At 41.7% G+C, this 27,378-nt stretch overlaps 1 protein-coding gene across 1 annotated transcript in view; it reads left to right on the top strand.

The window, feature by feature from the left end:
- Nucleotides 1–27,378, top strand: part of adarb2 (adenosine deaminase RNA specific B2 (inactive)) — a gene marked incomplete at both ends in the record, with an annotated part of 137,583 nt that overhangs the window by 95,630 nt on the left and 14,575 nt on the right. The window contains 2 exons of the mRNA XM_080854899.1: nt 6,069–6,183; nt 26,617–26,785. Of these exons, the coding sequence (XP_080711025.1) occupies nt 6,069–6,183; nt 26,617–26,785 (284 nt within the window). The remainder of the gene's footprint in view (nt 1–6,068; nt 6,184–26,616; nt 26,786–27,378) is intronic.

Genomic DNA, 27,378 nt, shown 5'->3' with positions numbered 1-27,378 from the left:
ACGATCAATATCAAATTAATTTGTTCACTTGTGTTTGACTGGATCTAACTGATGATGCTGACAATCACATATTGGATAGTGGGAATGGCCTTGATTTCACAGTGTTTCAAATCCTCATGGAGGACGCCATCAAACATCAGCCTTATCCTTTTTTAGTCCTCAGTCCTCTATCCCTCCATCCTCAGTCCTCTATCCCTCCATCCTGTTTTAGTCCTCAGTCCTCTATCCCTCCATCCTCAGTCCTCTATCCCTCCATCCTGTTTTAGTTCTCAGTCCTCTATCCCTCCATCCTCAGTCATCTATCCCTCCATCCTGTTTTAGTCCTCAGGTCACCGCCCTAGCACACCCTACCACACTTCTCCATACTCTTTCAATCAGGCTCTGGGCTCTGTAAAGTGCCTTGAGACTATTTTATTGTTTTGGCGCTATATAAAATTGAATTGAATTGAATTTGTCCGCCATTCAGACAATGGAGTTCTGAAACACCACTTTTACTTTATATTACAAGACATATGTGTACAACATGTACTGCTTACCACACATACCTCTGTCTGTTAATGAGTTTGAACATGCTAACTATTCCTCTGTGTTATTTACAAATACATTGACAGCATATTCTTTGGTGCGTTTGGCTTTCACCAACACAACCTCTTTATTTCAAAACTAAAAAGCTAAAAAATGCCCTTCTATCATGAACACTGCATTCTTACACTCATTGTTAATGTCATGTTACCGGACAATTTTCCCTCTCGCACAAAATTATTCAGCAGTTTATAAAACCTGTCCCCAGCCCCTCCCATTAGCCCTGAAGAAAAAGACGTTTAGGTTAGGGATCAGTGGAGAAAATGTCCCTGTTGACATTTGTGTTCCCAACACAATATTGACTTCTGGACGGAGACCACTGCACAGCTTGCATTGACATTCAGCATTACTAAAAGGAAAGAAGTTCAGTGGCTTCTATAGGTTTCTGTTTGCTGAAGCACGTTTTTGGATTTAATTGAAATTGATTTGTGAGCTATAGGTGTTGAATGTCTGTGTTGTGATGTACCTGATATTCTGCGCTTTTACCACAGCAGGTTAAACCAAAAGATGTGAGTTTAACATTAAAGACATAGCTAGCATAATAAGTAATGACATTAGTTAGTATTTTCATAATCAAACTCTATGGTTTTCTACATAAATACATCAGAATACTAAATTACCTGCCATTTCTTCCCTGATGTTCCAGTGCGTAACGTGAAGTGCTACCCGAACACTGTGTATATCCATTATCCTGTTCATACCACTCAGAACTGCTTCTTTCTATGGTATAAAATGGGATTGTTGATGATTTTGGGTTGGCCTATCAAACACCAGGGGGACTTGGGCCCCTCCAGGCCCCCCATATGGACACATCACTGTTAGAATCTAACTTCCAAGTACTCCTGTCTCTAAAGGTACTTTCTCTCCTCTTCTCAAATGCTAATAATCATGCTTTATGGAGTGAGGTAGAAGCTCTTATCCTTGTCAGACCTTCACAAGGTTATTGGAGCCCGGGGGGGTATTCTGCTGCACCTCTCCTAAATGCAGACCCATGAGCTTTCTGGACTCTCACAGCTAATCTACCTGACAGCTTGTGCTGTCTGTTTCAACGTATGGCATTTCAAGGTGTGCTGATTTGTGATTACCACAAACATAGGGAATTGCCTTTGAGAGGAAAGTGACTCTTTTAAATGACTAGAGTGTTTCCCAGTGAATTAATACTCCTCAATGTAGTGTACACAAAATGTTGAGGGAGGTGCAATTTTGTGGTGGCATCAAGAGGATGTTTACCTATTCTCTACAACAGTAATTAGGATTTAAAGGCTACTTAATTTCTTGAACTGGTTGTCATTCAAATTAACCTTTCCCCCGGTGTGTGTGTGTGTGTGTGTGTGTGTGTGTGTGTGTGTGTGTGTGTGTGTGTGTGTGTTGTGTTTGTGTTTGTTTTTGTGCGTCTATATCATCTTTCTCTGTCCATGTAAAAGTGTTCTGATTTAGATAGGATATAATTCCAAGGATATATTTATTCTTATTTCATTACGCTTTTGGCTAAGGGCACTTTTCAGTGAAAGTGAGCACTAATAGCACTTGGCTTGGAAACAATGCAGAAACCTTGTCTATGGCCAGATAACCCACCACTTCATTTTCAGTGCTGCAATATTTGCAATATCACCCCCCTAATCCTCCTAATGGCACTTATAAAGAGTAATATGGCGGTAACTTTGAGTTCTATGTTTCATTTTGGTCAAGAGACATTAAACAATGCATTGCTAAGGCTCGTTCAGAGGAATACTATCTTAATTGTTCATTATTTGAACTAAACTAAATGCATAATTGAATCGGTCTTTGCCTGATCTTCTGATTAGCGTGGTTCCTGTGCCCCTTCAATGTGACTCCTTTCAATTTGAATTAATTAAAGGCAAAGGCATAACTTTAGCATTCAGGGTCAAGGTTTGGGGTAAAAGGCGCTGGCACACCAGGGGTCCAACCCTGATCTCTTGACCATCAAACCTCTGCGACTTAGAACCTTGGCAAACCTCTGCGATGGTGGCACCCATTCATCTCTGCTTCAGCTGTGCATTGGTTTTATGCGTGCAGAAAAGAGGCCATCAGCACCTTTTGCAAATTCAGTAATGTGGTATAATCACATTACATTTATTTCCATTGTTGCTTTTTCAATTTCCACATAATTTCAGTCACTCAGCAGATGCTGCATACAAATGAAACTTCATTTATACACTGACTCATGCCCATCTCCCCAAGGGCATTGTGGGATGCTGCTACCTCCGTGGAGGGGGTGGGATGATTCCACAATCAGGCAGAAATGGGAGCGTTCTTTTATCACTGAGCTCAGGGTGCAACTCCTGAGCCGCCACTGCCGGTGGCACGAGCAGCGGATGTGGGGGCGCGGTGGGCAGGTCTGCTCCAGCGGGGCCATAAACACCAATATGCTCAGTAATGGCATTTTAAGAGAGCTGGTTTATGTCCCCTGAGCAATCACCAGCCTCGTGGCCAGCGAGGCCCTGCCCAGCAAACCATAATAGCTGTCAGTAGGCATCACAGTCTTTAGCAATCAGCTGTTTTGTGTGTCTGTATGTGTATATATATACAGCCGCGGAAAAAATTAAGAGACCACTTCAAAATTATCAGTTTCTCTGGTTTTACTATTTATTGGTATGTGTTAAAGTAAAATGTACATTTTAGTTTTATTCTATAACCTACTGGCAACATTCCTACCAAATTTCAAATAAAAATATTGTCATTTCGATCATTTATTTGCAGAAAAATGACAATTGGTCAAAATAGCAAAAATTATGCAGTGTCTTCAGATCTCGAATAATGCAAAGAAAACAAGCTCATATTCATTTTTAAACTGCACAATACTAATGCTTACACTTAGGAAGAGTTCAGAAATCAATATTTGGTGGAATAACCTTGATTTAAAATCACAACTTTCATGTGTCTTGGCATGCTCTCCACCAGTCTTTCACATTGCCGTTGGGTGACTTTATGCTACTCCTGGCGCAAGAATTCAAGCAGCTCGGCTTCTTTTCATGGCTTGTGACCATCCATCTTCCTCTTGATCACATTTCAGGTTTTTTTTATGGGATTCAGGTCTCGAAATTGGGCTGGCCATGACAGGGTCCTGATCTGGTGGTACTCCATCCACACCTTTACTGGCCTGGCTGTGTGGCATGGAGCATTGCCCTGCTGGAAAAAACACTTCTCAGAGTTGGGGAACATTGTCAGAGCAAAAGGAAGCAAGTTTTTCTTCCGGGACAACGTTGTACTTTGCCTGGCAGAGGTTTGTAAAAGACCATAAGGGTTGAAAAAGCGGACTGGAGGTTCTTCTAAGTTCGTCTTCTCTGATGAGTCCGATTTCACAGTAGGTGCAAGACTCTCTGGCTTGTAGGCCTCTCCAGGTCTCCGTCTAACCATCAGACGACCATGTGTTGGGCAAAGCTGAAAATTGGACTCATCAGAGAAGACGAACTAGAAGACCCTCCAGTCCGCTTTTTTCAATCCGTATGTTCTTTTACAAACCTCAGCCAGGCAAAGTACAACGTTGTCCCGGAAGAAAAACTTGCTTCCTTTAGCTCTGACAATGTTCCCCAACTCTGAGGAGTGTTTTTTCCAGCAGGGCAATGCTCCATGCCACACAGCCAGGCCAGCAAAGGTGTGGATGGAGTACCACCAGATCAGGACCCTGTCATGGCCAGCCCAATTTCGAGACCTGAATCCCATAAAAAACCTCTGAAATGTGATCAAGAGGAAGATGGATGGTCACAAGCCATGAAAAGAAGCCGAGCTGCTTGAATTCTTGCGCCAGGAGTAGCATAAAGTCACCCAACGGCAATGTGAAAGACTGGTGGAGAGCATGCCAAGACACATGAAAGTTGTGATTTTAAATCAAGGTTATTCCACCAAATATTGATTTCTGAACTCTTCCTAAGTGTAAGCATTAGTATTGTGTAGTTTAAAAATGAATATGAGCTTGTTTTCTTTGCATTATTCGAGATCTGAAGACACTGCATCTTTTTTGCTATTTTGACCAATTGTCATTTTTCTGCAAATAAATGATCTAAATGACAACATTTTTATTTGAAATTTGGTAGGAATGTTGCCAGTAGGTTATAGAATAAAACAAAAATGTACATTTTACTTTAACACATACCAATAAATAGTAAAACCAGAGAAACTGATAATTTTGAAGTGGTCTCTTAATTTTTTCCGCGGCTGTATATACTTTTGTATATATATATTCAGACTTTTGTATATATATTCAGAGTTTTATATATATATTCAGACTTTTGTATATATATTCAGACTTTTGTATATATATTCAGAGTTTTGTATATATATATTCAGAGTTTTGTATATATATATTCAGACTTTTGTATATATATATTCAAATGTTAATTTCCTGAACGGCATGCCATAATATATATATATATTATATATATTATATATACAGATATATAGATGTAAGTGGTTGGATGGGTTAGTGGGTGGTTGTTTGTGTGTGCTGGATGGGTATTTTGTGTACATTCATGTATTTGATTATATAAATTTGATCATTTACTTGGGGAGAAAAAAAAACATGTTTTTTTTAGCATTGACGTGATGAAGAAAACCCGATGTGTAGGTTGGTAACATCTGTTAATCAGTATGGGTGGGATTGGAAGGGGCAGATAAGTTGGCCGCAGTGCCTCTCAGGCGGGCACCATGTGCTCAGTCACTGTGTGCCCACACTCAGCGCCGGGCACAGATGGCGTGCCTTTCTGATGTCACCAAACAAATCGCTGCATTTCATTAGCGAGAGTGTTTCACACTAATGCTCGCCGTCCAGCCGGAGTGGGCTGCTTTATTGTCATCAAATTATTTTCCTGTGGCAAACATTTTGACATGAATTAGCGAGGGCTGCCCCACTAGTAGCAGTGCCAGAAGGAATGTCACAGCACTGCAGACATGACACGCTGCAGCGGGTGTGGGATGTGCTCCCCAAATTCAGCCACTCAGCTGTTCAGAAGTGGCAAACGAATGAACTATACATGAGGAGATTTCTTAAGAGCAGATGGTCTTACATTTACATTAAGTCATTTAGCAGACGCTTTTGTCCAAAGCGACGTACAAGGGAGAGAACAATCAAGCTAAGAGCAATAAATCTGGTGGTCTTGTGCTACATTAGCTTTTTATAACAGACCAGTAGATCATAAATCTTCTAGCAGTGTGTCATTGGAGTAAATCACTAATGTGTTCACTAACACTTTTCTTTGAAGCCCCACAACAATGTTTAACCTTGTTAAATACTTTTTCAAATGTGTATAATTTAGTCTTAATTTTATGCACGTACATAGATAAACTTGCATTAAATACATCATTAAACCACTCATGAGTCGAATGAATGAATCAAATTAAGTAATGTTAACCTCTGTCCCTATGAATTTCATAACAATAAAGAAGTTCTTTGTTCACAAGAGAGAAATCACAGCACACCTGCTTGCATTGAGGAGAAAAGTCAAGCAAACCTTCATTCTGTCTTGCAGGACTTTGCAGACGCCATATTCCACTTGGTGAGGGAGAGATACTGGGCGCTGGCAGGCGGCTCCTCCCCCATGCATGCACGTCACAAAGCCCTGGCAGGCATCGTAATGACCCGAGGTATGGCAAGAACATTTTCATTCTCATTTATTTATTTATAAAAATAGAAATACACCATGGTAAATTATTCAGCCTCTGTATAATACAGAGTACCCAGCTCCACTGCATTCCTCCTCACCTGCCGGGTGCATACTGTATGCCCAGAGAGGATAGTAGCCACTGGGACATTAAATATTGAAACTGATCTTGAATGGGAAAGAAATAAAAAAGGAGAGAGAAGGAGGTATCCTTATATTAATTATACCAGGATTTTCCACTGTGCCAGATGATTTGGGACTTGGCAATTGGTCCAGATTTCATATATTTTCAATATATTATTGTGAACAAACTCCTAGCAAATGTCCATGTGATTCTAAAATAAAATAAATCTTACTTGTTTGCCAACACCAAATGTAAAAGTTGAGTATATATATATATATGTTCTTAATAAAATATAGAGAAAAAAATATGCTATTTCACAGACAGAGTTGTCCATATGTAGGCGTGGCTAAAATATGTTAAATATGTCAAAGTTCTGAAATGCATCCTTACTGGCTGAAATACATCATAAACTTGACACATAAATAAACTAAACAACCTTTGCCGAGTTTCAATCCTGCAGCTGGATGGTCCATTACTGTAATACCAATGCCTCCGCTAAGTGCTTTTACCCTTGTGCCTAAACCAGGGAACCTGGCTCAATGCAGAGGGCCCGAGGACCAGTAGTAGGCCCTTATACAGACTTTTATTCAACATTTAGAGAAAAATCACAACACAAGCCTTTTTCAGAGTTAAGCGAAAAATCACAACACCAGCATTTAAAAAAAAACAACTATGTTAAACAGTAGTGTTTAGGTACCAGAGTGTTTAGGTATCAGAAAATCACAAAACCAGCCTTTTAAGTATGACGGAGTATTACGGCCACATTAAGTGCGGGAAAAAGAGGAATTTCGAGAATAAAGTGAACATTTTTTGAATAAAGTCAAAGTGTTGGGAATAAAGTCGAAATGGCTGGCTAGGTTAATGACTTCAATTCTGCTTGGCTGCTTATGTGAAGGTAAAGCAGAAAGGAATAGGCTTGATACGCTATTGATATGTTACAGCTTTCACTTAAGAATACAGTTGCATCACTTGCATCACTCACCCACACACTCCAAGGATGTACACACTGTGGTAGCTGACATAGTGGCTCTCCTTACATGAGTTGATGGACCAGAGGAGTTAAGCTTATTCTCTGCATTTACACTTTATCCTCAAAATAATCATTCAACTTTATTCTCGACATTTTCACTTTGTTTTTCGAAATGCAAAATAAAAAACTCCTCCTCTTAAATATATTTTTTTGCCCCATACTGAGGCAATACTGGGAGGTATTGCCGATGAGTCTAAATCAGGGGTCTTCAACGTTTTTCAGGCCAGGGACCCCCAAACTGATGGCGAGATGAGCAGGGACCCCCTACTATATAAATTGCATAAAATTTTGTTTATAATATATTGGGCCTAGTGCCAAATAAACATAGCTACCCTGTTATTGTGTCGATGGCACACATCCTCCCACATTAGTGAGATGTATCTTCTTTTCAATAACTCCTGACTGACACGATCCAACGGATGACGGAGGAGGAGTCTGGCGCATGGAGTTGTGTTGACAACATAGATGTTATAGTGAGATTGACAGGTCAACAAACCAATCACACCGCTAGCAAGTTGTTAAGATTGTAGGTAGTAGCATGCTTACATTAGCTAGGAGGCTCACACACCTCGCAAATCCTCACTTATTTTTCAGTTACAATTTACGTTTTTTGACCTTGTACAGTGTCTATTTCTCTTTATTTTATTTTTTTTTTAAATCTAAGCAAAAAAATGTCAAACTAACAATTTATAGGTACAAACAAGACCAGCTATGGAGTTTGGTCCGCCTTCTTTTATCTTTGATTTTCGCGCACTTTAGACTTGGGCAGAAACGCGATCTGATTGGCTAGTGCCTGTGCATGAAAGGTGCTGTGAGTGAACCGGTGCCCAGCTTGAGAGAGCTCCTGTGGGTAGCTGAATGTGTCGATTGGACTGAAAGATAACGTCTTCTTGATCAATTTATACGTTCGCTACAATATGTTGGATTTATGTTAATGTAAATGTAAAGGGAATAAATACAATTCTGATAAGGAAGACATTTAAATTTGCGGAAAAAAAAAATTGTTGAATTTTTTTTTTTAGAAATATTAAAAAAATTATCTTATCAACCAAAGATTTCGTGACCCCCCTGCAGTACCTCCGCGGACCCCCTGTTGAAGACCCCTGGTCTAAATGGTTCTCATAGCCTCCGACTTTTAAAGGGATACCATGGAATTAACTACATTAAAGGGATACCATTGGGTGGAATAAACTACATTAAAGGGATACCATGGGCGGGAATAAACTACATTCAAGGGATACCATGGGGGTGGAATAAACTACCTCAAAGGGATACCAGTGTGGTGAAATATACTACATTAAAGGGATACCATGGGGGGGGAATAAACTACATAGTCTGAGTCTGACCTTTTACACACATACAGACTGCATCCAATATATTCAACTGTATAACAAAAATGCATGTTCAGTCAGGCAGATTGGGCTCAAGGTGGACCCCTTTGGAACCGTGGGCCCGGGGAAGCCGCGCGTCCCATCCAATAGACCCTCATGAGTACAGCTGATAACAAACAAATGACACATGATATTTAATGTCATGTAACTTTCCTAGCCCCTTACCAGTGAATTGTGTTACGGAGAGATACAGAGCCACTGGCAGATGTGTTGTGCCGGTGCAGTGTGGTGTTGTTTAGCAGTGGCGATGTGGCATTAAGAGTTTTATCTATCATATTGGCTCTACCAGACTGTTTGGGGGTCAGTGGCAATGTGGCATTAAGAGTTTTATCTGTCATATTGACTCTACCAGACTGTTTGGGGGTCAGTGGCGGTATCAGTATCAAGATTCCCTTTGAGGGGGCAGCAGCTCATCAATTTCTACTTCAGTGAAATCATCGTTGCCTTGACCCTAATCCCATCCCTCTCCCTCTCTCTTTTTCTACACATACACACACATAGACATACACACACCCATACAAGCATGCACACCCCCGCACAATCACACACACACTCCCTGCCTGCCTGCCACCCAATAATTGGTCTGTTTGTTTATTAATAAGTGTGTTATCTTCAAAGATCCAGACGCTGGCAGCCCAAGTGTTTGTGGCATGGGGCTAGCAGACAAACTTGACAGAAGCACTAGGGGCTCTGTTCTTGGTGGGGAGACAACTATTGGATGTCTCAGACGCTGCTCCCGCGTCGGCAGAATACTAATGAGAACTCAACTTTGAACCACTGGACCCCCCCAAATGTAGCCCATCTTCACACGCTCTCATATATACACACCCCAGCCCATGGAGAATGTTTTAACCTGGCTAAGATTGCATGTCTTTTATTTTAGTAATCTGAAAAGAGGATAGAGGGAAAGTGAATCAGGCATTCAGTAAACAAGATTCAGTGTGAATAATCACATTTCAACCGCAGCCCAGTGTGGATGATTTGGAAATCTCTTTTACAACATCAGATGTATGACAGCAAATATTAAGCCTTGGCAGATTCCTGTCCTCAAGTCTTTGTCTTTGGAGAGAGGAGATTATTTAAAGAAGAGATTCTCATACTGGAAGTGAGATCAGGAGGGATTTATGATTATAGCGTGGTTTCAATCTGTTTTTTTTCCCTCCAGAGGTTTTGCCTATACATTATATGTGCTCCCCTGAGAGTTGGGTCACCTGGAAATGAAAATGGTGTGCTGTTTAGAACTTGTGAAAGCTATATTAATCTTCAGGAGCCTTGTTGGGTATTTTACCATGCCTGTCGTCTAGTACAGAATGAACACAGCAGGAACAGCAGTATACCCATATGGTTCTAGTTTGTACTTTCCTAAATATGGTATTTTGTACATTTCTTGTTTTGTTACCTTTTCTCCACATAACCCTTCTCTTTTGTCAGAGCTGAAACCTGCTGAAAACTGCTGTTATGAAAAGAGTCAAACTAGGGATGCACGATATTATCGGCAAGACATCGGTATCGGCAGATATCGGCTTCAAAACTTAATTATCGGTATCTGCAGATATGAAACATTTCTGCCGATATACCTGGCCGATAAGGTGACGTGTAAATTATGCGCACGCGAATCAAATGTTTATGAGCGTCGGCTGTGTGGCAATAGCCTACTTCACAGTATCAGAGGATGATGACAAAATGCCTATTTGTCAGAAAACTTTTCAGGAGAAGGAGGAGGAGATGCAGCTTGGCCATAACGTAGGCTGCATGCATAGATGAAGACCTACCGCGTGCCACGCTTAACAACATTACCTGTCGCGCTAATAGACGTTAATAAGTTACGGAGTTAGCTAGACAACACTAGCTTGTTAGTTTGCATGCTACGTGACACCAGAGAAGTTGATGATACCTCATTTCACGGGATGTGAAACGTTATGCCACAAGCCCACGCTATCTGTACATGGCTCACTTTTGCATTTATGGAATTTATACAGCTAACTTGGCAATAGTGTTACATAGATTAGTCTAGAAATCCTAGAAGGGACGTTATTAAACTGTAAGTCAGTTAACCAAGGTTAGCTTGCAAAGTTAGCCAAGCATGCTACGTGACACCAGAGAAGTTGATGATGCCTCATTTGACGCGATGTAAAACGTTATGTCACGAGCCCACGCTTTCTGTACATGGCTTACTTTTCCATTTATGGAATTTAAACAGCTAACTTGGCAATAACGTTACATAGATTAGTCTAGAAATCCTAGAAGGGACGTTGTTAATCAGTTAACCAACGTTAGCTTGCCAAGTAAGCCAAGCTGCATTTCCAGAGTGTAGTTGTTCAAGTTCAAGGAGGTACTGTTCAAGTATGAAAATTGTGACGTGAAAATATAAATAAATCTGTTATAGAAATCTATACATTTATATATAAACCATTTCAGTTTCATGAGTGAATGTCTATTTCTTAAATGATACAAATCAAGTCTGTATTTACATAAATACCCTAGCATAATAACAGATTAATTCTAGTACAGGAGAGACTTTTCAATAATTAAAAAGCTGAGGTGTATTATATCGGTATCGGCATCGGCAATCGGCCAAAATGAGCTTGTAAATATCGCCATATCGGATATCGGCTAAAATTCAATATCGTGCATCCCTAAGTCAAACCTGTCAGTGCTGTGCTATGGGGATGAACCAGTTTACGATGCAATTGTGATAGATGAGCTTGTGACTGATTATTAAAGTTCATGTCTGTTATAGTAGGACATCACCTCACTCCTCACCACCATGAGTCATTTCAGGGACAACAGTCTTTAATGTTGACTTATCCTTAAGATGAGTCCCATTTTGACCCAATTCATTTTTTTTGCACATTTAGCAATGAAAAAGCGACTTCAGAAGCATGGCTTCCTGAATCTCTCCCGGCTGGAATGTGATGGAAATGAGTCCACACACACACCGACACACACACCGACACACACACACACCGACACCGACACACACACACACACACACACACACACACACACACACACACTGACCTTGTTGAGCCTTCATGCTACTGGAGAAAATAGATTTAATGCTAATTTTATAATTATGAAGGAAAAAAGTCTTCTTTTTTTTCTTAAAAAAATAGACCTTCACCGCTTGTTCCGGACATTTTGTGAGGTGCCGTCTGAAAGCTGTGGAGCTTACTGTGAGACAGAGTGAAGTAATTGGTTCTTTTGCACAGACAGTGTATGCTTTTAAAATCATTTAACGTCCTTTAGTCAAGGAGAATTGAAAGCAGCATTTTGATGGTTTCTTATGACATGGAGATGACTTTGTTGAGAAATTGATGATCTGCTTTCTTTTCCTTTTGCTATCTTATTATGCGAAACTCATTTGGAAAATGCATGTGTAACGATGGTGATTAACCTTTCACCATTAAGAGAAGCTACCCCTCCAGCAGAAGTACACTTCACAGTGTAAATACCATTAATTACCATTTGCTGCCAATTACCAGTTGCCTAAGTACCAGCTGGGGATCATTCAGGATGGTGGGAGAGGGGATCTGTCCACTGCCTAGGGCCTCCAATAGGCTCAGCTCACCAGTACAGATCATTTACACAGATGAGCTATACAATGTTACAGTGTACAGTTTTGTTTGTTTAATAAGATTAACATACATTTGTGAGTTGCGGTTAATTTTTCAGGTGTAACCAAAAATGTGATTATGTCCACTTTGGTCACAAATAGCAAATGAATAACCTGTTGAGTGTTTGCACACTCAAAATATTATTAGTAAGTTCTGGCTGCTGGTTTGTGTGTGAATGATGTAAGCGTATCTGGTGAATGTTACACATGGTGAATACTCTTCCAGTGATGCTTTACACGTTACACATGGTGAATACTCTACCAGTGTTGTTCTACATGTTACACGTTACACGTGGTGAATACACTACCAGTGTTGCTTTACACGTTACACGTTACACGTTACACATAGTGAATACTCTACCAGTGTTGGTTTACACGTGACACGTTACACATGGTGAATACTCTACCAGTGTTGCTTTACACGTTACACGTGGTGAATACACTACCAGTGTTGCTTTACACGTTACACGTGGTGAATACTCTACCAGTGTTGCCTTACACGTTACACATGGTGAATACTAGTTTGCTGACCTCACCAGCAGGTGAAGGAGGCACAACACCGTGTTGAGATTGGTCTGCGGAAATGCCAGTGGCGCTCGCTTACCTGCAACAGGCTCTAAAGCACAGATCTCTTCTCCTATCTCTCACTTCTCCTTCTCTTCTTCACAGACCTCTTCTCCTCTCTCTCACTTCTCCTTCTCTTCTTCACAGACCTCTTCTCCTCTCTCTAACTTCTCCTTCTCTTCTTCACAGACCTCTTCTCCTATCTCTCACTCCTCCTTCTCTTCTGCACAGACCTCTTCTCCTCTCTCTCACTTCTCCTTCTCTTCTTCACAGACCTCTTCTCCTCTCTCTAACTTCTCCTTCTCTCCTTCACAGACCTCTTCTCCTCTCTCTCACTTCTCCTTCTCTTCTGCACAGACCTCTTCTCCTATCTCTCACTTCTCCTTCTCTTCTTCACAGACCTCTTCTCCTATCTCTCACTTCTCCTTCTCTTCTGCACAGACCTCTTCTTCTATCTATCACTCCGACTTCTCTCCTTCACAGACCTCTTCTCCTCTCTCTCACTTCTCCTTCTCTTCTGCACAGACCTCTTCTCCTATCTCTCACTTCTCCTTCTCTTCTTCACAGACCTCTTCTCCTCTCTCTCACTTCTCCTTCTCTTCTTCACAGACCTCTTCCTCTATCTCTCACTTCTCCTTCTCTTCTGCACAGACCTCTTCTCCTCTCTCTAACTTCTCCTTCTCTTCTTCACAGACCTCTTCTCCTATCTCTCACTCCTCCTTCTCTTCTGCACAGACCTCTTCTCCTATCTCTCACTTCTCCTTCTCTTCTTCACAGACCTCTTCTCCTCTCTCTCACTTCTCCTTCACTTCTTCACAGACCTCTTCTCCTATCTCTCACTCCTCCTTCTCTTCTGCACAGACCTCTTCTTCTATCTATCACTCCGACTTCTCTCCTTCACAGATCTCTTCTCCTATCTCTCACTTCTCCTTCACTTCTTCACAGACCTCTTCTCCTATCTCTCACTCCTCCTTCTCTTCTGCACAGACCTCTTCTTCTATCTATCACTCCGACTTCTCTCCTTCACAGATCTCTTCTCCTATCTCTCACTTCTCCTTCTCTTCTTCACAGAACTCTTCTCCTCTCTCTCACTTCTCCTTCACTTCTTCACAGACCTCTTCTCCTATCTCTCACTCCTCCTTCTCTTCTTCACAGACCTCTTCTCCTATCTCTCACTCCTCCTTCTCTTCTTCACAGACCTCTTCTCCTCTCTCTCACTCCTCCTTCTCTTCTTCACAGACCTCTTCTCCTCTCTCTCACTCCTCCTTCTCTTCTTCACAGACCTCTTCTCCTCTCTCTCACTCTTCCTTCTCTTCTTCACAGACCTCTTCTCCTCTCTCTCACTTCTCCTTCTTTTCTTCACAGACCTCTTCTCCTATCTCTAACTTCTCCTTCTCTTCTGCACAGACCTCTTCTCCTATCTCTCACTCCTCCTTCTCTTCTTCACAGACCTCTTCTCCTCTCTCTCACTCCTCCTTCTCTTCTTCACAGACCTCTTCTCCTCTCTCTCACTCCTCCTTCTCTTCTTCACAGACCTCTTCTCCTCTCTCTCACTTCTCCTTCTCTTCTTCACAGACCTCTTCTCCTATCTCTCACTTCTCCTTCTTCTTCACAGACCTCTTCTCCTCTCTCTCACTTCTCCTTCTCTTCTTCACAGACCTCTTCTCCTCTCTCTCACTTCTCCTTCACTTCTTCACAGACCTCTTCTCCTATCTTTCACTTCTCCTTCTCTTCTTCACAGACCTCTTCTCCTCTCTCTCACTTCTCCTTCTCTTCTTCACAGACCTCTTCTCCTCTCTCTAACTTCTCCTTCTCTTCTGCACAGACCTCTTCTCCTATCTTTCACTTCTCCTTCTCTTCTGCACAGACCTCTTCTCCTATCTTTCACTTCTCCTTCTCTTCTTCACAGACCTCTTCTCCTATCTCTCACTCCTCCTTCTCTTCTTCACAGACCTCTTCTCCTATCATTCACTTCTCCTTCACTTCTGCACAGACCTCTTCTCCTCTCTCTCACTTCTCCTTCTTCTTCACAGACCTCTTCTCCTCTCTCTAACTTCTCCTTCTCTTCTGCACAGACCTCTTCTCCTATCTCTAACTTCTCCTTCTCTTCTTCACAGACCTCTTCTTCTATCTCTCACTTCTCCTTCTCTTCTGCACAGACCTCTTCTCCTCTCTTTCACTTCTCCTTCTCTTCTGCACAGACCTCTTCTCCTCTCTTTCACTTCTCCTTCTCTTCTTCACAGACCTCTTCTCCTATCTCTCAATCCGACTTCTCTTCTTCACAGACCTCTTCTCCTCTCTCTCACTTCTCCTTCTCTTCTTCACAGACCTCTTCTCCTCTCTCTCACTTCTCCTTCACTTCTTCACAGACCTCTTCTCCTATCTTTCACTTCTCCTTCTCTTCTTCACAGACCTCTTCTCCTCTCTCTCACTTCTCCTTCTCTTCTTCACAGACCTCTTCTCCTATCTCTCACTCCTCCTTCTCTTCTGCACAGACCTCTTCTCCTCTCTCTCACTTCTCCTTCTCTTCTTCACAGACCTCTTCTCCTCTCTCTAACTTCTCCTTCTCTTCTGCACAGACCTCTTCTCCTATCTCTAACTTCTCCTTCTCTTCTTCACAGACCTCTTCCTCTATCTCTCACTTCTCCTTCTCTTCTGCACAGACCTCTTCTCCTCTCTTTCACTTCTCCTTCTCTTCTGCACAGACCTCTTCTCCTCTCTTTCACTTCTCCTTCTCTTCTTCACAGACCTCTTCTCCTATCTATCACTCCGACTTCTCTTCTTCACAGACCTCTTCTCCTATCTCTCAATCCGACTTCTCTTCTTCACAGACCTCTTCTCCTCTCTCTCACTTCTCCTTCTCTTCTTCACAGACCTCTTCTCCTCTCTCTCACTCCTCCTTCTCTTCTGCACAGACCTCTTCTCCTCTCTCTAACTTCTCCTTCTCTTCTGCACAGACCTCTTCTCCTATCTCTCACTCCTCCTTCTCTTCTTCACAGACCTCTTCTCCTATCTCTCACTTCTCCTTCTCTTCTTCACAGACCTCTTCTCCTCTCTCTCACTCCTCCTTCTCTTCTGCACAGACCTCTTCTCCTCTCTCTAACTTCTCCTTCTCTTCTTCACAGACCTCTTCTCCTCTCTCTCACTCCTCCTTCTCTTCTGCACAGACCTCTTCTCCTCTCTCTAACTTCTCCTTCTCTTCTGCACAGACCTCTTCTCCTCTCTCTCACTTCTCCTTCTCTTCTTCACAGACCTCTTCTCCTATCTCTCACTCCTCCTTCTCTTCTTCACAGACCTCTTCTCCTATCTCTCACTTCTCCTTCTCTTCTTCACAGACCTCTTCTCCTCTCTCTCACTCCTCCTTCTCTTCTGCACAGACCTCTTCTCCTCTCTCTAACTTCTCCTTCTCTTCTTCACAGACCTCTTCTCCTCTCTCTCACTCCTCCTTCTCTTCTGCACAGACCTCTTCTCCTCTCTCTAACTTCTCCTTCTCTTCTTCACAGACCTCTTCTCCTATCTCTCACTTCTCCTTCTCTTCTTCACAGACCTCTTCTCCTATCTCTCAATCCGACTTCTCTTCTTCACAGACCTCTTCTCCTCTCTCTCACTTCTCCTTCTCTTCTTCACAGACCTCTTCTCCTCTCTCTCACTTCTCCTTCACTTCTTCACAGACCTCTTCTCCTATCTTTCACTTCTCCTTCTCTTCTTCACAGACCTCTTCTCCTCTCTCTCACTTCTCCTTCTCTTCTTCACAGACCTCTTCTCCTCTCTCTCACTTCTCCTTCTCTTCTGCACAGACCTCTTCTTCTCTCTCTCACTTCTCCTTCTCTTCTTCACAGACCTCTTCTCCTATCTATCACTTCTCCTTCTCTTCTTCACAGACCTCTTCTCCTCTCTCTCACTTCTCCTTCTCTTCTTCACAGACCTCTTCTCCTCTCTCTCACTCCTCCTTCTCTTCTTCACAGACCTCTTCTCCTCTCTCTCACTTCTCCTTCTCTTCTTCACAGACCTCTTCTCCTCTCTCTCACTCCTCCTTCTCTTCTGCACAGACCTCTTCTCCTCTCTCTCACTTCTCCTTCTCTTCTGCACAGACCTCTTCTCCTCTCTCTCACTTCTCCTTCTCTTCTTCACAGACCTCTTCTCCTATCTCTAACTTCTCCTTCTCTTCTTCACAGACCTCTTCTTCTATCTCTCACTTCTCCTTCTCTTCTGCACAGACCTCTTCTCCTCTCTTTCACTTCTCCTTCTCTTCTGCACAGACCTCTTCTCTTCTCTTTCACTTCTCCTTCTCTTCTTCACAGACCTCTTCTCCTATCTATCACTCCGACTTCTCTTCTTCACAGACCTCTTCTCCTATCTCTCAATCCGACTTCTCTTCTTCACAGACCTTTTCTCCTCTCTCTCACTTCTCCTTCTTTTCTTCACAGACCTCTTCTCCTCTCTCTCACTTCTCCTTCTCTTCTTCACAGACCTCTTCTCCTCTCTCTCACTTCTCCTTCTCTTCTTCACAGACCTCTTCTCCTCTCTCTCACTTCTCCTTCTCTTCTGCACAGACCTCTTCTCCTCTCTTTCACTTCTCCTTCTCTTCTTCACAGACCTCTTCTCCTATCTATCACTCCGACTTCTCTTCTTCACAGACCTCTTCTCCTATCTCTCAATCCGACTTCTCTTCTTCACAGACCTTTTCTCCTCTCTCTCACTTCTCCTTCTCTTCTTCACAGACCTCTTCTCCTCTCTCTCACTCCTCCTTCTCTTCTGCACAGACCTCTTCTCCTATCTCTAACTTCTCCTTCTCTTCTTCACAGACCTCTTCTCCTCTCTCTCACTTCTCCTTCTCTTCTTCACAGACCTCTTCTCCTATCTCTCACTTCTCCTTCTCTTCTTCACAGACCTCTTCTCCTCTCTCTCACTTCTCCTTCACTTCTTCACAGACCTCTTCTCCTATCTTTCACTTCTCCTTCTCTTCTTCACAGACCTCTTCTCCTCTCTCTCACTTCTCCTTCTCTTCTTCACAGACCTCTTCTCCTATCTCTCACTCCTCCTTCTCTTCTGCACAGACCTCTTCTCCTCTCTCTAACTTCTCCTTCTCTTCTTCACAGACCTCTTCTCCTATCTCTAACTTCTCCTTCTCTTCTTCACAGACCTCTTCTCCTATCTCTCACTCCTCCTTCTCTTCTTCACAGACCTCTTCTCCTATCTTTCACTTCTCCTTCTCTTCTTCACAGACCTCTTCTCCTCTCTCTCACTTCTCCTTCTCTTCTTCACAGACCTCTTCTCCTATCTTTCACTTCTCCTTCTCTTCTGCACAGACCTCTTCTCCTATCTCTCACTTCTCCTTCTCTTCTTCACAGACCTCTTCTCCTATCTCTCAATCCGACTTCTCTTCTTCACAGACCTCTTCTCCTCTCTCTCACTTCTCCTTCTCTTCTTCACAGACCTCTTCTCCTCTCTCTCACTTCTCCTTCTCTTCTCCTATCTCTCACTTCTCCTTCTCTCTTTGTGCTGCTAAACTAAAAGCTGCTGCACCAGAAGGTCTCTCTCTTCCACCCTCTCTTCCTCCTGCTCCCTCTCCTCCTCCCTCTCTCCCTCCCTCTCTCCCTCCTGCTCCCTCTCTTCCTCCCTCTCTCCCTCCTGCTCCCTCTCTTCCTCCCTCTCTCCCTCCTGCTCCCTCTCTTCCTCCCTCTCTCCCTCCTGCTCCCTGTCTCCCCCCTGTTCCCTCTCTCCCTCTACTTTGTGATAATTTCATGGCGTGATAAAGAGCAAAGTGGCACAGAAATCACTCTGCGCCTTTCTTCTCTTGCTTCTTAGAGCAAAATTGATCTAAACAACCGCTAAGTGGAACATCAGTAAAGAAGGGGGGAAAAGGTGCAGGTAAAAGATGGGCTGCAGTCTGCCGTTTTCCCCCAGAGGAGAGGACCTCCTCCAGGGTACTGTTAAGCATAAATTACTACAGAGAGTCCATCTGAACCATTTTAGAGCCAATAAGGCCCTTTGGTGAACACCTTAGTTCCTCTTTATTATTTGATCATTAAACCAATGCCATACTTTATAAGGAAATCACTTACTTCAGATATGATAATGTTACACTAGTTTAGGCAATGCAAGAGTGAAAAACAAAAAAAGGTTTAAAACAAAGACATACAACATAAACATAAACATAAACATAAACTAGACAAAAAACAGCAATATAATGGATAGATAAATAATATAATGAAAAGAACAAAGTATTTAAGGTAGGGGGGACACTTTATTTGAAGGGGTGTGCGGAACACTAACATGACATCATCATAACCATGACATGACAACGTCATGAACATGAAGGAATGAATGTTTATGACCATTGTCGTTAAGTACTTTATGTAATTTATAATGTCAAGTTTACATTGTTTAGGATGTCTTTGTTATGACAACTTGACATTAACCTCACCTGTAAATGTCTTTGTTATCAAAGGGAACAAAGGAATTATTCATAAAACTTCGACATCTTGATGACAAGGCTAAATTGTACTGCAGGTGTCATGCCATGGTTGTGATGGTGTCATGTCAGGCTTTATCCACACCCCTTCTACCTAAAGTCAAATAAAATCACAGTTGAAGTAGACCGACTGTGTTTATCTCTTTTCTCTTCTGTAAGCACAGGACGTCACTTCCCCGCCTGGAGGGTCTAGAGGTCTCTTTCCAGAATTAGAGAACCAGAAGTGCAGTAAGAATAGAGAGCTCATTTTAGAGCTGAATCATAGGCACATGAATGGATTTCAAAATGGCTGCATTTGGTGCCCATCTAAGATCTTCTGGCAGTTTGTTCCAGTTGCATGCAGCATAACAGCTCAATGCTGTTTGGTTTCTGGGTTCTACTCGCTGACCTAGGAGCCCTGCTTGGTTTGTGTTCTTTAAACATATCAGAGATGTATGTATTTGGGGTCTAAACCATTCAGTGATTTATAGACTTGTACCAGGACCTAACATTAGTAATTTAGTAGTTTAGTACTAATAACTACTTACTGGCCGAGAGTGAGGTCATGCAGGTAAATATCAGACAGAGGCCGTAAGGTATCGACCGAGCGATAGCGAGGTTGATGCTGCGGGGCCGAAGTCTGATATACCTGCATGATCGAACGGTCGAGGTTAATAAGTTGTTTATTATATGGCATTTAAGCTCTTTTCATTTTGAAAATAAATGGTAATTGTAAATAGAAAACATGTCGTTTTGTTCAGCTCTCAAGTCTTCTCACGACACAGTGTTTCAGGTGTTGCCTAGCAAACAATGACTTGCTAACTTCAAGTTACAATGATCAATAGAAAACGGACAACAGGGCTCAGCTTAAATGGCTTTAATTTACAGTTAAACGCAAGGTTTTCAAACTATAGTAGTCAAGTCTTCATCATCACTTTCAATAACACATTTTCGCTGCTTCTGAAGTCCTATAAAGTATTACCCGATATCAAAATGTTCGCGAATTCTGTCAACTGTCATGTTACCACGATATTCAACTGGTTTCCTGTTCTCAGATAATTTCATAATAGGAGTCCTGATTCTATCAATACATGCTCAGGGCAGTTGATATATCGCTAATTTTTAAGGATGTAATGTTTAGTACTTGGTACATGGTATCACTCATTTTTAAGATTGATGGGGTGTGCAATAAGAATACTTATCAGACCGCAGACCGGCTAGAACGTCAATGCGCGGCTGGCATGACTACCCATTAGCCAATCAGAATGCTCGTACTGTCGTTGCCATATAATAAATAGTTTATATCAATCATATTGCAGTTCGGACTGTAAGCATGGTTATTATGGAACAGAGGTTGAGATGGACAAATAGTTCAATTACTGCAGAAATCAAGGAATACTTGCGGCATTCACGGAATAAATGTTGACTACACTGGGCAGGATAGGGTGGAAGAGGCAGAATGTGCACAGAGATTAGCTGTACTGTTAGAAGCCACCAGTCTTCAGAGATGCATCAGTACATTCTGGCTGGATGTTTTTAAAACACTATAGCCACAAAGCGACAGCAAAGTTTCTTCACATTACAGTCTAACAACAGGTAGGAATTGGTAAATTCTTAATATTATGCAAATTATATCTTTTTGAAAACAGACCAATTTAAAGTCTTAATTGTGTGATTGGTAATATTCTCTAGATGGGTGGTACGAACTCATGTAGGGTCATTATTTGATATTTTGATTTCCTTTTTAAATAATGTGATGTACATAGTGTATGTGCTTTTAATTATATGTTGAATTAACATTTCTGGAGTCTCACAGCATTTAGTGATCTGAAAAGATTTTAACCCACTTAGTTGTTGTGATTATAAGTTCCTCCAGCTGAAATGATCACTTTTCAGAAGTTGATGGTAGTACTTAACAGTCAGTGACCGCTGACTAACCAGTGCTTAGTGCTGTGTACAAATCAATTTAGAGTCTGAAGATTGTTAATATTCTCCAGAGGGGCTGGACTAACACGATTGGCTAGAATGGCAGAGGCTAAAGACACAGCATAGCATGAAAACATTTATATCAATAAAACAATTAGCATTAACACTGATTGGTGTTTCTATGTTACATTAGCTTACATTAAATTGAGGCAAACAAACCTCTGAATATCTTCAATAAAAGAGCTAGCGTTCGAGCTAGCTGCCAGGCTAACCGCTAATTTTACCTAATGTTATGTTATTCTCAGCACTTTGAAGACCTTGTGTATTATATATGAAAGACATGTACAAAAATACGGAACAAATTGTGCGCCCATTGGCTTCAATACGGGACGCAGTTTTTTATTTTGCAAAATAGGATGATCCTTGTTTTGTTTTGTCCTTGCTTTTTTAAGGGCTATCTTGCTTGGGTTACTATATTCACATCAGTAAACATTTGTTTGGCAATTTGTTACATTGTGTAATATCCATACTCAATGATTAACCTTGGGTTTGCCTCTTCAAATAGCCAGGGAAGCTAGATTTTCATCTGGGTGCATGTGCCTCCCAACTCCCACGCTTGGTTATTCCCCACTGCAACTTCCACTCTGTTACCCAGTCTGTCTGGTGCTTTGCCATAAACACTTCCCTTCTCCGGGCCACGCTTAAGATACTGGGGCCTAGAGCCCCTAATGGTGCCACTGGATCAGACTAGCACTAGGGCTTAAGATACTGGGGCCTAGAGCCCGAATGGTGCCACTGGATCAGACTAGCACTAGAGCTTAAGATACTGGGGCCTATAGCCCCTAATTGTGCCACTGGATCAGATTAGCAGTAGAGCTTTAAGATACTGGGGCCTAGAGCCCTAATGGTGCCACTGGATCAGACTAGCACTAGAGCTTAAGATACTGGGGCCTATAGCCCCTAATTGTGCCACTGGATCAGACTAGCACTAGAGCTTAAGATACTGGGGCCTAGGGTCCTAAGTGTGCTACTGGATCAGACTAGCACTAGAGCTTAAGATACTGGGGCCTAGAGCCCTTATGGTGCCACTGGATCAGACTAGCACTTGCGCACAGGCTGGGGCCCCATGCGTCTCTTTGAGTATTGCTAGGGGCCTTTTAGGATCTTTCAAGGATCAACCCAGGGAGGGTTTTTAGAACCCCCGTGACCACTGTGCCTGATGGTAATCCAGGCCAGTCTAGAGATCCTTCTGCTGAAATGATCACTGTTAGTCATACATTGATGGTGGAACTGACCGGTCAGTGACCACTGACAAACCAGTGCTTAGTGCAAGGTTCAGAGGCATTGACCATAAACAACCTTTCCCTGGAGCTCCCCCTGGTGGCACTATCTTAGGGCACTGTGACAGCGCTCTTAAGACTTACCAGTTTGAGCTACTGCTGCTTTTTTCTGCTATCTTTGGGTGAGGGGCTGCAGTACTTTGTCATACTCAGACTTTTCATCAAAATCGTTGGGGAACATTGTCAGAGAAAAGGAAGCAAGTTTTTCTTCCGGGACAACGTTGTACTTTGCCTGGCTGAGGTTTGTAAAAGACCATAAGGACTGAACCAAAGCGGACTGGAGGTTCTTCTAAGTTCGTCTTCTCTGATGAGTCCAATTTTCAGCTTTGCCCAACACATGGTCGTCTGATGGTTAGACGGGGACCTGGAGAGGTCTACAAGCCACAGAGTCTTGCACCTAATGTGAAATTTGGTGGAGGATCGGTGCTGATCTGGGGTGCCTCAGCAAGGCTGGAATGGGGCAGATTTGTCTTTGTGAAGGACGCATGAATCAAGCGAGGTACAAAGTTTTCCTGGAAGAAACCTTGCTTCCTTTTGCTCTGACAATGTTCCCCAACTCTGAGGAGTGTTTTTTCCAGCAGGGCAATGCTCCATGCCACACAGCCAGGCCAGTAAAGGTGTGGATGAAGGACCACCCGATCAGGACCCTGTCATGGCCAGCCCAATTCCGAGACCTGAATCCCATAAAAAACCTCTGAAATGTGATCAAGAGGAAGATGGATGGTCAGAAGCCATGAAAAGAAGCCGAGCTGCTTGAATTTTTACGCCAGGAGTAGCAAAAAGTCACCCAACGGCAATGTGAGGGACTGGTGGAGAGCATGCCGAAACACATGAAAGTTGTGATTTTAAATCAAGGTTATTCCACCAAATATTGATTTCTGAACTCTTCCTAAGTTAAAACATCAGTATTTTGTAGTTTAAAAATGAATATGAGCTTGTTTTCTTTGCATTATTCGAGATCTGAAGACACTGCATCTTTTTTGCTATTTTGACCAATTGTCATTTTTCTGCAAATAAATGGTCTAAATGACAATATTTGTATTTGAAATTTGGTAGGAATGTTGCCAGTAGGTTATAGAATAAAACAAAAATTTACATTTTACTTTAACACATACCAATAAATAGTAAAACCAGAGAAACTGATAATTTTGAAGTGGTCTCTAAATTTTTTCCGCGGCTGTATATATACAGTGTTGGGGAGTAACGGAATACATGTATCGTAGCCCGACCTATTACCCGGCAAGCGCTGGTACACGTTACTTAATATTGATTTCGGTGTCATCCAGGATCGCGGATTTCGGAAAACTTAAGTCCCTGCCCAAAAAGGGTATTTAAATTAGCTTTGTAGCAAAAATGGCACATAGCCTATACAGCGTATTGAAGTGTATAAGATAGTGTTGTAATACTGCGTGTACAAACCAGCCTGATACAAATAGTAGAATTTTGATTTCGCGACGTTCGGTGTAAATTCTTTTTCTTGTTGAGCTGTATTTTCAACGGCATTTTAAATCAATGCAGGATAATAGGTCGTAGCCAACTTTGTATTGGTTTCAATAATGAGAGTCGACACTGTGTTGAGAATAAATAGGCAATGGCATAGCCCTTTTACTAATGATCTCTTCTCAGCATTAAAGCAGGTACATACAGCGCATCCAACCTAAAAGACGTTACAAACTAACTGACATAGAATGTTCTTTTAAATCAAGCACATCAGTATTCTAACAGACTGATTGCCACACAGAATATACAGTAACTGAAAATACACACAGGCTTAAAAATAACTCAGGGATGATTCATTCTACTTAAAGTGTCATGTTTTCCAACACTTTGTTGCCATTTCGCGACTGTACAAAACAAATCGGAAAATACGGTAAGAAATGTTCCTGCTGAGAGCCAAACAAGACTTCGTGCATTGTCTACACATCTGTCACTTCTGAAATATGTAAGGTTGATTCATTAAACCATATTTATATTGATAAAAACATATTTGTTAAGCGGATTTTTTGGTGGCCCGTGGGATAATAGGTCGCGTTACGATACCGGCGTTACGTATTTAGAATACAAATTAAGAGTAACTGTATTCCGTTACAGTTACAATTTAAATCGATGGTATTCAGAATACAGTTACATTGCTGAAATCAATGGATTACATGACGTTACTTCTCTATTTCACGAGTTTATTCACTCTCTAAATAAAATAAGGCAACTTGATGCATTTCCCAGAAGCCCCAACATGAAAACGAATGAAAATGTTATTCGCGTGATCAGTCTGCTAATGGATTCTGAAGAGGAGCAGGTGCCAGAGCCGGCAGGGCAGGAATGCGTTTCTATCGTGGAAATTTAATAAGCATTTCATGTTAAAGCAAGAGAAGGGAGGACGGAATGTAACTGTGCAGTGCAACCTCTGCTTGCCTCTGCTTTCAACGGCTTATTTTCACTCCACATCGCAACAAAATGACAGATAAGCACTTTGAGCAGGCTCTCCTGCTGCAATACAACCGCACTTTACTGGGGTGTGTTTACATGTAGAGTAGCTGGGTAAAATATGTAGGTAGGTGGCTCAAAACATACTGGTCTTTAGGTTCACAGGCATACACAGGCAATGTATGTAAATTGACAGCCTCATTTCTGTGTTAAATCAATTGTTATCTTTTTTCATTTGACATTCGTATAAAAGCAACACCTTTTGTCACCCTAACGTTCTGTACAACTTTGTCATTTTGGATAGATTTTTGCTGCTAGCCTTTGTTGTAATATTACCAAGAAGTAATATTGGTTTTTGAGTTTAACATTGTTTCATGTGGGCAAAATGATATTTGATTGCATAGTTTAAAAAAATTCTATTCTTTGCCATCATCTCAAATCTGTAAAAAGAAGATATGATGTGTTTGACCACAGGAAGAACAGTGCTCCTGTAAAGGAAAAAGCTGATGTGTTGTCAATGAACCAATCAATCAATCTCATTCAGTTTGAGCTTACGTTTTGTTTTGATGGACAGTTTTTAGTGTGTCATTTTTAACAGCTGAGAAAATAAAGAAACTGTAAAGGGAAAATTGTGGCTACTTTAACCAAGTAAAATTATAATTACAATAATAACAGTACAATTAAATTGCACTTTCAGGGAGACTTGGGCCTTACACATTCAGCCAGTTGGAACAGTAGAACACACCAGAATAGGCCTGTTTAGTAAGCAGGATTTGATGGCCGCATTCCTACACTTATAAAATGCAATTCAATGTGGAAGTATTCCAAGTATTCAGAATACAATACTCAGATTAGTTAATGTATCGGAATACGTTACAGATTACATTTTTGGGCATGTATTCTGTATTCTGTAACGGAATACGTTTTGAAAGTATCCTTCCCAACACTGTATATATATAATATATATATATATATATAAATATATTTTACACACACACACACACACACACACACACACACACACACACACACACACACACACACACACACACAATATTAGCTTTTATTATTGTTATTGACGGCTCTCTGTGCTCCTTCCAGCCTGAACTCGAGCGCAATACCACCTGAGCTGAAGCAGATAAAGACTCATATGCTGCACGTTGCCTGCAGGTTCAGGGGAAGATGCTGAAGCCTGTATGAGGGGGCGAAGATGGAGAGAAAGGTTTTTTATATAAGAGAGAAAAAGACAGGGGGACTGTCAAGAGAGATGGTGGGCAGACAATAAATGACAGAAGGGTGCTGAACTAATCCTTCACATTTCACTTCAGTGTGGTTCTTTGCTTTGCTGTCTTCTCCTCGAATACCTCTGGTACGTAGAGGCTGCTGTTCTAGTCCAGGTCTGATAAAGGCTCCGTTTCCTGATGTTGAACAGAAACAGTATTTGCTGGTTTCCTATCGGTTCAAGGTTGTTTCTCCAATGAATTGTTGGCCTAGCTGTAAAAATGCTCTGCTCTCTTTCTCACCCTCTCTGTTTTTCAAATCCACAGGTTTGGACCTCCGACAGGCGCAAGTGGTGGCATTATCAACTGGCACTAAATGCATCAATGGGGAGTATATCAGTGACCAGGGCCTTGTGGTCAACGACTGCCATGCAGAAGTCATCGTCCGCCGGGCTCTTATCCGCTTCCTCTACTCCCAGCTAGAGCTTCATGACAGGTGAACACAGCAAGCTTCAACACACTAATAATTCATGTTCGTTTGCATTACTGCCTCGCCTTTCAAGCGCTGTTTGAGATTTGTGAGGGTATTATACACAAAGCTTTCTTGCGGACTGGTTTGAAGTCCTTGCTGTAAGATATTTGTCTGTGAGAAAGTAAATCATACTGCAATAATTAGGCAGCTTAATGTCTTTAAACCTTGGCTGTTGTCTCTCTCTTCCATTTATATGTGGCAGTTAAAGTCTAACATTGTTATGGTGATGATGAAGTTTATAAAACTAATGTATTCCGATAATTGATTGGCCATGGACCTGTAATGCTTTAGATATACTAAAATCATAATTTGAAGCCATATTTAAACATAGCATGTGCTTAAAATGGTTGTTATGTTTTAAGAGGTAAAACTGTAACCCAACCTGTAACTACCACAGAACAGTGTTCCTCTAAACTCATATAACAGGGCAGATTCCTGCACACTAATGCCACCCAACCCCCTCAGACACTTTACATGGGTCCAAAATCATCATAGAAAACAACATAATGAAACATATGACACACAACATTAATCACAAATTAAAAACTGTCCTGAAA

This window comes from Sprattus sprattus (assembly GCF_963457725.1).
Source record: "Sprattus sprattus genome assembly, chromosome: 17".
NCBI lineage: Eukaryota > Metazoa > Chordata > Actinopteri > Clupeiformes > Clupeidae > Sprattus > Sprattus sprattus.
This window is presented reverse-complemented; position numbering and strand designations above follow the sequence as displayed.